Source organism: Lampris incognitus, chromosome 1, assembly GCF_029633865.1.
Source record: "Lampris incognitus isolate fLamInc1 chromosome 1, fLamInc1.hap2, whole genome shotgun sequence".
Lineage (NCBI taxonomy): Eukaryota > Metazoa > Chordata > Actinopteri > Lampriformes > Lampridae > Lampris > Lampris incognitus.
In genome coordinates, this window is record NC_079211.1 from 19,269,338 (window position 1) to 19,286,339 (window position 17,002).

General features: G+C 42.6%; 1 protein-coding gene across 1 annotated transcript in view; it reads right to left on the bottom strand.

The window, feature by feature from the left end:
• Positions 1 to 17,002, bottom strand: part of ctnna1 (catenin (cadherin-associated protein), alpha 1) — a 170,377-nt gene that overhangs the window by 13,234 nt on the left and 140,141 nt on the right. Inside the window, exon 16 of the mRNA XM_056296807.1 lies at positions 9,922 to 10,027. Within this exon, the coding sequence (XP_056152782.1) occupies positions 9,922 to 10,027 (106 nt within the window). The remainder of the gene's footprint in view (positions 1 to 9,921; positions 10,028 to 17,002) is intronic.

Here is a 17,002-nt window from a genome sequence, read left to right on the forward strand (position 1 = left end):
GATGGCAAAAAATGAAATAACATCAAGTTGTGCTTTTATTCTGGATGCAGGTGTAGAAAAAGAAACTATGTATAAAGAGGAGGGGGGAGAAAGGGCACCTTAACTACTGAGGGAAATAAAGTTAATAAAATAACCTTTAATGCAGGGTAATAACTTGATAAGATTTGACTTGCTAACGGAAAGAGCTCTCGAACATCATGAGTCCACTGGTATTGTGTGTATAATCTAGACAAGGGGCTTTACAGTTAATGTGCCTTACATTAGATTTCATCTGTCTGGCACTGCTTCTGTTACTGTGGCTGGCTAAATATAAAACCATCACCATCTACGGTAATCAATCAAGTCTCATTTGAAACAGACGGATGATAGCCAGATCCCCCCTCTCCTCAATACATCTGCTAAAATGATGCTCCAGATTTGCGTGGGGCCAAATTCAATCATGTTGACACTTGGGCATGTTAATGTGACAAGCTAAGAGACAGACACGGAGTCTGGATGTGACAGAAGAAAATCATGCTGGGGGAAGGCCAAAAAGACTGACTTTAGCGAAAACCACAGAGACCAAGTAAATGGCATTTTTCTATTTGTCCTGAGGCCGTCTCTCTGACACTTCATTGAGGTACATGTAAGCAAAATATATCTTAACTGGGAAGCTACAGATGAGGTAGGTACAAACAAGCATGCTACAACATTTATACTGTTGCAGCTAGTTTGATATTCAGGCTTTAACTTATGCTGGGCCTCCACGTTTGCTGCTTGATGACTTCAACTGCTCCTAAACCCCTCACATTTGCATACCTGGGTTAAAAGTATATATTGTATATTCTACCTCCCTTCCTATCAGGCACGCAAAGAGGAGTCTTGTCTGCGAATGTTCTCATTCATCCAGGTCATGGTTATCCAAAGGAGTTGAATCAAGTGCAATTGGACTTGGAAAATATCCGTGAAGACGTTTCGCCTCTCATCCAAGAGGCTTCCTCAGTTTGTGCCTTTCTGAATAGACCAAGCTAGTCTGACTGGCTGGTGATGAGACTCAGAATTTATCCTCTAGGAGTTGTTGTCAGAGCTATAGATATGCGTGGCTCTTTGTGATCCGATGTTTACCAACGCCCGTCGCTAACAGAGCCATAGATATTCAAACATTCAGGGTATCTTTAATATTCAAATTTAGGCAACGAGGTACCTCAGACATCACACAGAAACCTCAGTGCAATATCTGCCCCTTCCTGCAATTATCCCCTCCCATTTTTTTCTGTCTCTGGGCCAGATGCCAGAGCTTCTGTGAGCCTTCTGCCAATTCTGTGTCCCTTCCACTGGCCTGCTTAAAAAGTGAAAAATGAAAACATTTATGCTACGGCATTATAATAACTACCCGTTTTATAAAACAATACCAAAGTGGTAGAGGATAAATAACCCTACCAGCAAGTGAAAAGGTGGATTTGCCAACGGGAGGGCTGAGCAGCAGTTGGCTGTAGGCTGACCCTTGAACTGCTGAGTTGAGAATTTGTGGGCTCTCTGGGTGATTTTGCTCCTCCACTGCAGTAGGAAATTTACAGCCCTGTCTGCCATAAAGCGTCCTGGGCCAGAGCCGGGATTAGACTGCGACTAGCACCAGTGCCCATGGATCACCATAAATCTCCACTGATTGAATGCAAACTGGAAAAGTACACTGTGTATGTCAGTATACATCATGAGAATAAAGCTTGCACACTGAACATCATGCACCAAGCACATGTCCATTTTCTAAATATGCAAGCCTTATTTTATGTGTGTGCATGAGTTTGTGTGTACATGCGAAAGAGCAAGGTAGTGGTGGGAATTTATGGACCACATGGTGGCTCACACATTTACATTATAAATCTCAATTACATAGCATTATTTGTTTACCAGCCTGATCAGATGGAATTCTCATAAGGTGCCCTGCAGAGAAAGGTCATAAATTCTTAATAAACTGCAGTGCAGACCTTTGTACTGCATTGACCTAAATCCTGCAGCTCATCTCTGCACTACACTCATTTTTTCAAAATTTAATAAGGCTCTATTACACACAAACTATTTTTTTCACTATTCCTAAAACTAGACCACTTCAATCTCCATATCTCTGTAGAACCCCTATTTGCCACATCCAGCATTGCTCTATACCATCTTCTTATAGTGGGGGAAGATGGCGTGCTATCAGTTGAGGACCATCTGCCGATATGTTCTGTATGAACAGTCAACTCTCATAAGCCCTTAAGGCTGGGAATGTGAAGGGCTAGTGATTAATATGCCTAGGTTAATGAGCAGTCCCAGCAAAGTATTCACTCCCCTGACTATCCGACAGTATTTGTCCATCTGAGTGGTGATTCACTCTGCTGTTACTGCTCAAGTATGCAGACCATCCCGATTCGCTGTGTGTATTTTCTGGAAACAGTGCCTCTGGCTTTTCCTGCATTGTTAGAGATAGGCTTTTAAATATAAACCACCTTCATAAATAAATAAATAAAAAGAAAGAAAAACAGCCACCTGGTAATTATGCTGCTAATTAAAGGTGAATCACTCTTAATGGACTCAGTTCTCAGGAGGGACTTTACTTTTACACACATACACACACAAAATGCCCCCCCCCCCAAAATAAAATAAAATAAAATAAAATAAATCCTTTCCACCAGTTCCCCTTCCCTCCATTACCTGATCTGCCCTGGGAAACCTGGCTGATGTGTGATGGGTGAGTGTCACCTGGTCTGGTAGTGTTTTGGTCTGTGCTTGGGGAGGCTAAGCGGGACAGCTGGATGGGTTCAGAGGCCAGAGGGGTCCACACTCTTGGCAAAGTTCTCGGTTCTAACAGCCAAAGCTCTTCATTTATTCATACTTTGAGTGCTTCAAACCCCTAAATCCCCTAATAGTGTGCACACATACACAGACATACACGCTCAGACAGACAAAACTGATACAGAACCAAATAGCTACAAATGGTCTTGAGTGAAAAAAAACAACAACAGAAAAACGTAACCCAAATCCAACAATTTTACAAGCATGTGGATGCAGGCAAGTGAACAGACATGCACATTTGCAGACATATACACAAATATGCACAGATATGCATGCATGCACACCCACACACACCTGCCTAGTTGCCCATCTGTTCTCTTTGGGGGATAACACTGTATTCATTAAAGTGAATAAGCAGCTTCTGAAGCCTGCGTTGAAGCATGGAGGGAAAAAAAAAGGGTTAGGGGAAAAGAAACAAAAAAACTTCTGAATGCCTCGTTCTCTATTCAGATGCAATTAGGTCTGTGCAGGTAAGGGTTTTCCTTAGTGATCGACATGGGTCTGCTACATGAAGGATCTGAGGGCTGTTTAAATAAAATATCAATAGTGTAGGGCTCTTGGAGGCCGGCTGCTCATTATGTCAGATTATGGGGGGGGGGGGGGGGGCTCCACTCAAAGCTTACTGCAGATGTTTTTAGGATGCCAAGACCTAATTATCCCCACCAGGCGGATAGCCTGGAGGGGATTATGAGTTTGGTCACGTGTGTCCGTGGTGTGTGTCCGTGTGTATCTGTCCGCGGCTAATCTCGCATACTACTGGACCTATCAGCCTTAATCCCCCCCCCCCCCCAAGTTATGACTACAGATGGGACGATATAGGATTTTATTGCGGATCGCGATAAACACTCACAAAAAGTAGATCTTGGTGAATTTCCATTATCGGGATAATCGTACATGGGGATAATTGTGAATAGCCTCACATGAGCACTCCCTCCCTCCCGATAGTTCCAGGAGAGGTCAAATAAGATATATATACACAGATGAAGTGGTGGGCTGTCAGGGCCATCAGAGCCATCTCTGTTGGCCCTGTCAAAATCAAAATCATAATTTGTTTTTCATAGTTAATTGGAAATGTGCCCGAAATATATTACTTGTTTTCTCCTGGGGCAGAGCAGGGTTTTCCTATGTCATCTAAATGCATCCCAGCTCCTTGGACCAGCACTAGTTTGTATTGCTAGCCCTCTGTTGAAGCCCAGAGCGCCAAATTGCTTACAACTTTGAGTGACTGTTATCATCAGCCTATCAAATTTTGATGTGTAGCGACAGAATGCCCCAGGGCCATGTGATGTGTCGGTGCTAACCCTGGTGTCACCATCAACTTTGAGCTTGAGCCTTTGGCAGGTTGTGAGCAAGCTTAAGCACAATGGCCGCCACATTCACAGCTACTGACAATCTTGTTGCTGATCTACTTCATGTTTTTTTGCGAATCTGGTTGTCAGCATTTTTTTATACGTTCTCCCAAATGGATTAAATTACTGTATGAATTTTCCAAGAGAAGGCTGCCACGAGTCTTTTAAGTGAGGTGGAACTTAAACTCCAAGTTGGTGTGCAGCTTATTCTTATTGAATTTGTTGAAGTTGCGTGAGCAACTGGTGAACACTACATCAAGTGTGGAAACTTGTTTGTTCTCTCCGCCAGATGTTACGCATTTGGTCATGTGCGTGTGCCTGTTCGCGGCTAATCTTACAAACTACTGGACCTATCAGCCTATTTTTTGCGCAGTTATGACCATATGATCAAAAACCTCTCGTAGTTGCGGTTATTAAAAACCCTTGGAAAAGTTTTGTTCACACTATCTCCGCTCCCTCTCTTCATTCACACTCGACCAACACTGCTCTCTGACGCTGCTTCCACACGCACATTTGATTTAGCTTGGGCAGTGACAATGCCCATTACATGTTCAGGTATGACTGTTGAAAGTAAACGAGATGCTGATCGTATTTTGCAAATAATTCACTGATGATCTCAGCACAGGAGAACTGGAGGAACACTGGATGAAGCAAAAATAATTCGCTTTATTCACCTCGCCACCATGTTTGTTTAGACGTGGGATTAGACACAGAAGTGCCATAGACTCCAATGTTAAAACTTGGCTAAAAAAATACAATTTCAGGAGTATAATTTAATCATGGTCCCAGATGGAAATCACCTCAGTAGCCACAATAAAACATTTTCCATGGCTGAGCTATGTTTTATACCCTTTTTCTATTGCTTTAGAATGAATGAAAGTCATTTGCCTACATTTTACAACATGAAAACCACGACGGTTAAACACATCTTAACTCTTTTAATAAGGGCCCCTTCTCCCGGTAGGCAAAAAAATGGGTGGTTTGTCACCAAGTCCCAGCACCAAAGAAGGGGAGATATGCCTGGCGGAGACACAGTGTGCATTCTTCTAGTTGTTTCTGTGCCATGAAGTGTGCATGTGCAATCTGGTTGCTGAGTGACAAATGAAGATCTGATGGTGATGCTGCAATGGGGGGGGGGGTGCAGTTCATTACTGAAGACCCCAACTGAAACCCCATGGTACGCTACTGCATAGACTGACTGCTGCCATACTGGACCAGGCAAGACTGGCCTGTAAATAAATACAAGTAAACTGGAGAGCTGCAGTTTTTCTGGATAGAAAGCACTATAAAGTTATGAAAATATGAATTATTGACAATGAATTGCTTTCCACCACATAAGTAATTCAGTTCATGTAAGCCTAACGTTGATACACACTTCTCTCTTGAGCATCTAGCAGTGATTATAGCCTAAAAATTGAGATTCTAAGTAACTGGAGACAAAACTTTTTTTTTGGTACTCCACATAGATCGTAAAACTTTGAATATAAAAAAAAAGACATTTAAATCGGTGGAGAAATGTAAACGTTATGTCCAGAGAAACCACAGCTCCCCGTTTACTTGTATTGGATAACTAGTGGATCTTGCCCGGTCCAATATGAAGGCGATGTTGATGTACAATCCAGCGTCTATGTACTTATTATGTCTATGGTTGTCACTACTCGATCTCAGCGGTAGATCTGAGTCGCGCAAGCACGAGCATGAACGATTACACCACGTAAGGTTGCACTGTACTCTGTTTCTAACTTTCCCCCCCCCTCCTGTTTTTCCATCTGTCTTTTCTGCTTGTTGGGTGATTGGTGACTCTCCTGCCCTTTTTTAGTGGTTGTTTTGCTGAGGAATGGCGTCCTCCGAGACGTCACCTCCGCCATGGGATCCGGATAGTCCCACCGAAGCCCAATGTGACGAGTGTTTTGTTGGCTGTAGGAGAGCAAGTTGTTATTGTGGTTACCTGCTCGTTGTTGGTGAGTCTGATGCCTTGTCCACACTGATAGGGATGTTTTGCAAAATTAAAATTTCCCTCTACGTTTTGGCCTCTAATCCACATGAAAACAGTGTTTTATGTCACTAAAACAGATTTTTTTTTTTAAAATGGAAGGGGAATATCTGTTTAGAAAAATATCCATTTTCATGTGATCGAGGCCTGAATTTGTCCTTGTTTTTCATTAAAAAGGATAGTCACTAAAAAACGATGTGTCCTATCTGTCCTATTCCTACAAAAATACAAGGTAAAGTGATTCCAGTATGTTTTAGTGCCATTTTAAGAGTTTTAAAAGCATATTTTGATTATTATCAGGATAATATTGTGAATCCCGGTTATCCTGACCAGGATAATCGTGACATGACATTTTCATATCGTCCCACCCCTTAGTTATGTCTGTATGATCAAGGACCTCTTGTGGTTGCAGTGATTCAAAACCTTTGAAAAACGTTGGTTCTCACTACTGCCGCTTCCTCTCTTCATTCACTCTCTAGCTCGCTCAGCCAACGCTGCTCTGTCGCTGCCCGAGCTAAGTCAACTGTGGGCATGCAAACGCATGCGTGATTAAAATCTACGGTTGACTCGGATTGGGCAGCGACATGATCAAAAGTTATTACAAGAATGTTGATAATCCAAAAAATGTGGAAATTATGAAGGAACAGCTTCCTCTAGGTTGCAGTCAAGATAGGCAGTATTGTATATTCTTGCTGCTGCCCGAGCTGAGTCATGCATGCCCGAGTATAAACCGTTTACCCAGATTTATCAAATTATGAAAATAAAGACAGGGTTAGGGTAAAATGGTCACATAGCAAACCTTTTCTTTTGGAAAGTGCAAGTTCATATTAGACTTGGTCTCATTCGAGCAAAGGTCCACCTAGGAGGCTGCACATCCACAGACTGAGAGGTAAAATGTTTTTTAGGTAGATTTTTTTTTAGTTTGAATGCTACATATTAAAAACGTTTTTTTCATATTCCCTGTTCAATCAACTTGGGCACTGCACAAGTCTTATAATGGCAGGAAATATACAGGCTTTTCTGTCTGTGTGTACATGTATCTGTCTGCTGCTAGCCTCGCATACAGCTGCGTCTGTCAGTCTATTTTTGTACACAATTATGACTGTATGATCAAGGACCTCTTGTGGTTGCAGTGATTCAAAAACTTTGGAAAAACCTGTTTTACACCGCAATTGAATGCTAACTCCCCAGCTGGTTTTTTGCCTAAGTTCGAGCACCAGAGAAGGGGAGATATGCCTGGCGGGGGTCTGCACTATTCTATTTAAAAACCTGTGGTCATGCAGCAAGTTGGATTAAGGCCCTTAAATTTCCTTCTCAACACTGAGAAACATTCAAAACGTTCTTGTATGTTTTCAGTAAATAACAAAATGAGCAACAAATGTTTTATAAGTGCTCCCACACAAAATTGTTAAAACATTTCCTTCCTCATTACACAACCAATTGGTAGGAAAAGCCCAATGAAATGAAACGAAACTGCATCAATCAAACAATGCCTTGTGTATGTGCAAACTGACTGTTTGGAAATGCTTAACAAAGATGTGAAACAGTTGTTTAAAACAAATCTTTAAGGCCATTACAAAGCAGCCAAACCCATAACTTTTTGATAATCTTCAGACATTTTAATGAAGTCATGACTTCATGATGAGGCTTTTTGCTATGAGGACAACACATTGCCAAAGTCAGATCAATGGTGAAGTAAAGGTAACCAGAGTTGCGGTGTACTGACAATTCCAATGTGTTTTATCAAAATCTTAGTGCCAACATCTGAAGGCGGTGCACTTGCCTTGATGCACGCCAGCGTGATACATGCAAAAGAAACCCACAGCAAGTAAATCTCAGGACCACAGAGGCAAGCAGTGCCTTCACGGGGGAAGTCCATGTCAGCTTCAATCTGACAGCCATAGCTTGCTGCTGACATCACAGCTACACCTCTCCATGATTTACATACAAAATGTATACATACTGCAGAGGTAGGGAGTCTATTTTCAGTCCTAAGAGACGGCGTATGAACAAGTTGGGGAATAAATCATGTACAGTGTCTCTCAGGAGTGATACAGTATAAGTATTTAAGTGAAATATGAGGCCATGGATAATTGAAATGTGTTTTCTTATGTTATGTCACGGAGCATATTCTCTGGGGTAAGGGATTGAAAAGGAGGCAGTTGTGAAGATATTATGGAACTGGATATGGGGGAGTGGGAGACTGAGCGTGTGTGTGTGTGAGAGAGAGAGATTGATTGATTGATAGGGGGACCGCGCAGTGGTTGATGGAGAATGGATGGTGAGGGCCAATGCCCTGACTGTTACAAAATATGGTGGACTTTTACAAGATTATCAAAAACTGGGTAGAAGGGATAATATATGAATTTAATTAATAACGTATACAATAGTAAGAAGGGTTAGCTATGTTTTGTCCATAAGATTTGGTCAGTAAGTTATCTACTTTGCCTGCAACAGAATGAAAATTACATCCGAGGTCTGATGGTGCAGCTGTCCTATCTAAAATAGGTTCCTTGAAAGAAAAACAAATAATGTGTCCAAATTTCAAATTTCTGTGAGCCTATTCTGACTGGTACAAACATAAACGAGTCTTGCTTTGGCAGATGTAAAATGGCGATCGAGAACATAATGAAAATGTTACTGATGCCAACACGCAGACAGATGTCTAATTTTCAGCCAATAAAGTAGCTTAGCTACACAAATCCTATAGCATTATCTTCACACATTACATCTGGGTGGTTATCCCACTTTTTACAGCTTACTGTTAGCTTGAAGTGGCACATACATGTGGAGAATTTTAAAGTAATTTTTTTCCAATGGATGTCCTACAGAATTGCTATTCATGAATTTATCTTACTGCAAACAGAATGCAGTGAAAAACACACTGGTGGAATGGGGTGCGGTCACACCTGTCTTGAGTCAGCCTTATAGGCTTGAGATGGGTTACAATGCAGCTGCACACCAAACAAATATGCAGCGGGGACAGAGCCACAGATACACATGGTGGTCACTCTCTCCCCAAGCTGAAGACTAGATGTCTGTGTTTTTAACTGCTTTTATAAGTCTTGGCTTTACTAAACAGGCTGTTGAGCCCCTCAGTGTCCATTTATATCTGTATCTCTGTGCCATAGAGGCCCAACTGTGATACAACTTCGCCACACATGCCAAACCTTGTAATTCAAGAATGCATTACACAGAGACGAGGGAAAAAATTGAATCCTGACATTCAGAGAGGATGTTGGTTAAAATCTGGAGATCTGTCAAGTACACCACAGGATTTTAAAAAGGGAGACAGTCGATGACAATACATTCACTTTGAGAGAAACTTAAATCGTCTTTGTTTTGCTTTTGTGGTGAAATGATAAAAACATGGGGAAATGTGCTGTGCTGGTGGATTTTGGACTTGTGAAAAGTAATGATTCCTCCAGGTAGCTGCTAGCATTGTTGACATGTTAAAACCATCAATGAAAATCCAAAGACTGTGTAGGTAGGCTAATTACCAAGCTTACGATAAGGAAAAGCCGACGTACTTTTCGGCAAGGCTCGTCAGCAAACATCGGAGATTTCCACGAGCCTGCCAACAACTGTCCTGCAACCCCCCCCCCCCCATGCCATGCATATTCATTAAAAATACACACCAGCATGTGCAAGATTTAGGATTGAAACAAGTCTAAAGTTCTAACCATATTATTTAAGGGTCGGAGGAGCAATGGTGTATTCAAGATCAAAACCTAGGAGATTGGGGGAGAGGGGTTACCTATGACTTACATTGTCAGCGATGGTGCGGCCTAGCTTGTCCATTCTTGATCCGGCCTCTGCAATTTTCTTGGCGGCACTGATGACATCAGACGTGTTCTTCAGCGGCCCTTTCCCCCTGGGAAGAGAGAGACGAGATCAGTCACCGTTTCTGATCTACTGCAGCTTTATTTAATATTCAGCAGCAGTATCTCAGTCCTAGAACTGCTGTGTGCTTTTGAAGGTTGTTCCTCGGTCAGATAGGTAAAGACTCAGAGGCATGATGCATAGGTATAGATCAGAAAAGCATAGCAAATGCACACGGATATGCTCAAGCATGCACACTTCCACACATACGTGAAAACACACGAGGACCTCTGGCACCGTTTGGATCGGCCAGGGTCGCAAACATTTTATGACCCATTTCAACTCAAGGGCGTAGCCTTCAGCTTGAAGGCCATCACATCAGTGCTTGTTTGCCTTTGTCATGTGCTTGTTCCCCTAACAGAAAGTCTCCTGTCCAATTCAGCTGTTAATATAACCTGTTTAGCCCCTTTAGTTCAAGCAGCTTTGAAGACTTTCTTAGAAGGCTAAGAGGTGAGGACGGCTGAATTCACATGTATTGGCAGAACTGATCCAGATATTCTAAATGCCACAATACACAAGCCACCCACTCTTCATTTGTCTGGTCATTTTCCTCCTTCGATGTTGAGACACAAACAGGAGGAAAAAAGGAATGACTGAAAAAGGAAGTGAGTGTTTAACTTAAACAAATGGTTCTGGCTCAGTGTCCTAATGCCATACCTTCAACCCTTGATTCCACCCAAACGAAGCTACTCCCAACACAGGCAAACTCTGACCCAACCCACTGTAAAGCACGTCAGTCGTTTGCCAGCTTTGTGTCCCCACAAGGGACTATGGGACACAGTTGGCATGAGGCACAAATTGGATTCAAAGCTGCTCTCTCCAGGCTAAAAAATGAGCCATCCAACCCAGAACAGATGGAATTTTGTGTTCTCTTTGCCCTCCTCTCCCATCTCCAACCCTTCCCCTCCCTTGCTCTCCCCTTTGCTGTTCTGCTGTGAACAGAGTCAGGGTGCTCGCGGAGGAGGCCATGCATCATGGCACAGCCTGGAAGCTCTCCAGGGGCAGGTCTAGCACTGAAGACAGAGCTGAGGGCACTGTCGTTTTTTTTGTTTTTTTTGGGGGGGGGGGGGTTGAAATCAGCATCTCTAAAAGACAGGGTTTTGCCCAATACAATCATAACACTTACTTTAAGGCTGATTAAACTTTAATTGTTAAACCATGCCATAAGTGCAGCCAAAATTGATCTACTGTAAAAAACAAAGCAAAACCCAACTCTTGGGTTAAATATACATTAGAACCATAAGAACTGAAGTGTGTGCTCTAATAGCCAAATCTTCACATTTCTAGCTCTGCAAGGAAGGCAAGGTGACTGTTTTCTTATGGGGGAAAGATAGGGAGGGAGAGAGGCAAGAGGGACCTAGTGGATCCCAGATTTACCCTCATCAGATTTTCACTGTAGATTTATACGTGGAGAATCAGAATCAGAATACTTTATTCATCCCCAAGGGGAACTGTCAGGGTCTGGTGACAGCCACAGGACTCGAGATGGGAGTAAGCCATATCAGACGAAGTGCTCCATAGCACACAATGGCCGCAGACAGGTGGCTCCCAAATATGTTGCATGTATCCAAGTCACACATGCCTTATTCATGAGAACCACCATACAGCCATAAGCAAAATGGGAGTCAACAAGAATCTCTCTCAGTCTCTCTGCAGATAAGTCAGGAGAGCATCCTGGATCAATTTCCTCATAGAGCATTAACCTTGGCGAGGCTATATGCCAGCTCAAGGCTGAAGGGGCAATAATTTGGGCGTGGGCGGAATTAGCCAGCTTGCGACCTTCTATGCACTCCTGCTGCATGTGAGATTGAAGACATAATGGGGACATATATCGCCAAATGGATAAGCATGTGTAAGTGCTTACATGTGCATAAACACATAAAAGGATGCACAAGGAATCACAAAAAAGAAATTATAATGATTTCAAATCATTTGCTTTACTGTTTAAAATGATTTAGGGACATCTGCTTTCCATTAGCTTTCTTTTTTTTAATTTTTTAACTGAAGTTAGATGTGTTCATAATAGTGTAAACTAAATTCATTAAAGGGGAATTACGCTGATTTTCAACCTTGTGTCTTTATCTGAAACAGGGACAATAAGTAGGGATCATTTTTGCATTTCTGGGGTTTCAGTGAAACAGAGCATTTTTCTGTCCGCCTATTGAGATATTGTGACATCAGTGTATATTGTGTCCCAATAACGTCATGAATAAATATAAATTATTTTTTTTAACTTCTTCTATTAAAGCTAGCAGCCATATGTCTGTAGACACAATTGATGTGCACTAAAGCCCAACTACAAAAATCCATTTTGAACATATGTAAGTGCTTCCAATTCCTTTGTACATGTCCAATATTTAAAATCTACAATTCACAAAAATCCAAATAGTTAGGTGGGAGTTTTGCTCATGTAAAAGGAGAGCATTTGAATTCCTTGGTCCTGTTTTACATCGTAAAGGCTTGAAAGAGACAGCAATTGCCTTTATAGCTAAATGTCATTGTAAACTTCAAGAAACATGTAAAGGGACAGTTCACCCCAAAATCAAAAATACATGTTTTTCCTCTTAACCTGTAGTGCTATTTAGCCATCTAGCTTGTTTTGGTGCGAGTTGCTGGGTTTTGGAGATGTCTACCTTCTCTTGAATACAATGGAACTGGATGGCATATGGCTTGTGTTACTCAAAAAATAAACGTTTGAAAAACTCAACAGCAATGTCTCTTTCCAGAAATCAAGACCTGGTTACTCAAGATAATCCGCAGACCCTGTTGTGTGCAGTTTCATGTAGGTGTAGTTAGGTCTAAGAAAATAGTTCCTACATGAAACTGCTCACAACAACGTCTGTGGATTATCTTGAGTAACTGGGTCATGATGTCTGGAAAGAGACATTGTTGTTGAGTTTTTGAAATGTATTTTTTTGGGGCTCTGAGAAACACAAGCTGAGTGCCATTCATTTCCATTGTATTCGAGAGAAGGCAGACATCTCTAGGGCCAATAACTCCAAAACTTGACAACCCACAAAAAAAAAAAGATCTAGATGGATAAATAGCACTACAGGTAAGAAGAAAAACTTATATTTTATTTTGGGTGAACTGTCCCTTTAAACATGTATGTTAAGAATACATGCATGATGTACACTTTGAGATGTGAGGAAGTATCATTACCATGTCATTAACATGGGGTAAAACAGGTCTAGTAGGAAAAGCTACTTTGCAAATATTTTCTCGTGATCCTTCCAGGTATCATGGATCAAATGAGAAATGGTGGGATTCAGTTTACTTCGAGAGCTGAATTGCTGGCTGTCGCTGTCGCTGTCTCAGTATTTTGATTTCTGTTTTCCAATATTATACCTTCATGGCAAATAGAAAGGAAATAAAGAATCTTTTACTCGCTCAAAAACAAAGATGAAGGCAACGTTTCATCATCAACATTATTGCTACTTGGAGTCAGAACAAGGCAAAATAGTTCTATGAGTAATTCACTTATAAGTTTGAAAAGGCCCCACCACATAGACACAAATACACAACCCTCACCTGCACCAAGCACATCAAAATGTCCTCACAGTTCCTCCAGACACTTTCTAAACAATCATGCTGAGACAGACATTTTCTGTTAAACACAAATGCATAGTGGAGATGCAGCCCCATAATTATTACTTTAGGAGATAAGTTTGCAAGTATCAAGCCCACATGTGCCCATGCAGACAGACAGAGACACGCACATGAAGATGCACACACACGCGCACGCACACACGCGCACGCACGCACACACACACACAAGGCCATAAACAGGAACTCGCCACAAAGAAGATGGCAGGGATTCTCAGGTGATGTGCCAATAAGCTTAGCTTCTGTCACATTTTAACGGGATAATTTTTGGGATTTCTCTGGTTACCAGCGAGATAAAAGAAGGCAATTTCCTCTACGAAGAACTGTCCTTTCTCTCACAGCGCTTTACAGATGCAATTTTCTGTAGAGAAACCCAAATGCATGGGCATCTGGGTAGCATAGCAGTCTATTCCGTTGCCTACTAACATGGAGATCTCCAGTTCGAATCCCTGTGTTACCTCCGACTTGGTCGGGCGTCCTTACAGATACAATTGGCTGTGTCTGCGTGTGGGAAGCCAGATGTGGGTATGTGTCCTGGTTGCTGCACTAGTGCCTCCTCTGGTTGGTCAGGGTCCCTGTTGGGGCGGAGGACTGGGGGGAACAGTGTGATCTTCCCACGTGCTACGTCCCCCTGGCGAAACTCCTCACTGTCAGGTGAAAAGAAGCGGCTGGCGACTCCACATGTATCAGAGGACGCATGTGGTAGTCTGCAACCCTCCCTGGATCAGCAGAGGGGGTGGAGCAGCGACCAGGATGGCTTGGAAGAGTGAGATAATTGGCCAAGTACAATTGGGGAGAAAAGGAGGGAAAATCCCGGAAAAAAAACAAAAACAAATGCAGAACGCCGAGTTCTCAAAGATCCCCGGATCCAGATAATGAAGCAAAAAAAGCTACTAGGAGTTGGGACACTGAAGAGAGATCTAGATACGTAGATACTTGGGATAGTGTGAGTCCGGATACTACACTGCTCAAAAAAATAAAGGGAACACCTAAAAACACAATATAGACCTCGATGAATGAAATATTTCAGCTGAAAATCTTTATTTATTAGACAGAGGAATGTGTTTAGAGCAAAATAACATAAGAATGATCAAAATCATTAGCCCATTAAGGTCTGGATTCAGAATCATACTCAAAATCAAAGAGGAAAATGAGAACATAGGCTGATCCAACTTCTGTGGAAATTCTTCAAGACGATTCAAAATGAGGCTCAGTAGTGTGTGTGGCCTCCACGTGCCTGTATGCACTCCCTACAACGTCTGGGCATGCTCCTGATGAGACGACGGATGGTCTCCTGAGGGATCTCCTCCCAGACCTGGATCAGGGCATCGGTCAACTCCTGGACAGTCTGTGGTGCGACATCGTGTTGGTGGATGGTACGAGACATGATGTCCCAGAGGTGCTCGATTGGATTCAGGTCTGGGGAACGTGCAGGCCAGTCCATAGCATCAATGCCCTCGACATACAGGAACTGCTGACACACTCTGGCCACAGGAGGATGAGCATTGTCATGCATGAGCAGGAACCCAGGGCCCACTGCACCAGCATATGGTCTGACAATGGGTCTGAGGATCTCATCCCGGTACCTAATGGCAGTCATGGTACCTCTGGCTAGCACGTAGAGGTCTGTGCGGCCCTCCAAGGATATGCCTCCCCAGACCATCACTGACCCACCGCCAAACTGGTCATGCTGGAGGATGTTGCAGGCAGCAGAACGTTCTCCACAGCGTCTCCAGACTCTCTCATGTCTGTCACGTGTTCAGTGTGAACCTGCTCTCATCTGTGAAGAGCACAGGGCGCCAATGGCGAATCTGCCAACCAAGATGTTCTCTGGCAAAGGTCAATCGGGCTACACGGTGTTGGGCTGTGAGCACAGGCCCCAATTGTGGACGTCGGGCCCTCATACCATCCTCATGCATTCTGTTTCTCACTGTTTGAGCAGAAACCTGCACATTAGTGGCCTGTTGAAGGTCGTTTTGTAGGGCTCCAGCAGTGCTCCTCCTGTTCCTCCTTGCACAAAGGACCAGATAGCGGTCCTGCTGCGGGGTTGTTGTCCTCCTGCGGCCCCCTCCACGTCTCCTGGTGTACTGGCCTGTCTCCTGGTACCTCCTCCATGCTCTGGACACTGTGCTGGGAGACACATCAAATCTTCTTGCCACAGCACGCATTGATGTGCCATCCTGGATGAGCTGCACTACCTGAGCAACTCCTGTAGGTTGCAGATACCGCCTCATGCCACCTCTAGTGGTGAGGGCACTAGCAAAATGAAAAACTAACCAAAGATCGGCCAGAAAGGTGAGGATAGGCAAATGGTCTGTGGCCACCACCTGCAAATCCATTCCTTTTATAGGGGTTGTCTTGCAATTTACCAACAGGTGAAATTGATTCACAAATCAGTGTTGCTTCCTAACTGGACAGGTTGATATCTCAAAAGTGTGATTGACTTGGAGCTACATTGCATTGCTTATGTGTTCCCTTTATTTTTTTGAGCAGTGTAGATTAAACTGATAAGGACTAAAGGTATGACTGTAAATGGAGGGACTCAACCCCCCCCCCCTTCCTATTTTAAAATACATTTTCATAGTTAGGATTTTGGGCTTCAGGGTTGAGTAAAAATCTGACTAGTCTGATGTCTCCTCACTTTAAGCATTGTTACAAGTATGTATATGTTAATTTGTAGAAATAGGGATTAAAGAGGTAGTCTGGATTTAATGTCATTAGGTTACACAAGTTACTTGTTAGTAATGTTAATGATGCATGGACATTACCTTGGTCAAGAAGTCCCATGGTCAGAGATCTGCCTGTTGCTAATCCAAGTGAGCAGGCTCAAAAATGAACAGCAGTAAACGGGGACAGTGAATAAACGTTTGAAGACATATCAGAACATGCCCGTCAAAAAAAAATTAACTATCCATAAAACAATACAACATTTTTTCGCAATCTATTATGCTTGTTTCTGCTCTCAGACCACTCTACATGTTGGAATTACTTTTTGATGATGAAGAACGGCGGTGTCTTATTACACACTGGAGCCTATTCACAACACATATCTCACAGACGATCAGTTGTTTCAAACAGAACGCACTAAAGTTGGTAACCTGAGAAACGTGAACCAGCTCCAGTACATACTAATAGACCAGCTTTCTTCAAGAAGTAGTTATAAGATAGAGTGGTTTAAGAGAATTGAGAGAGAAATGTGTAAGATATATTGTTTTGAGGATGATTAAATTTTTTTTTTTTTACATTAATGGGGTTTTATTATACCATAAAATGTTTTTATTAGCTGTCTCCGTTTGCTGCTGTTCATTTTTGTGCCCGCTCGCAGGGACTAGAAGCTGGCTCTCTGACCACGCGACTTGCC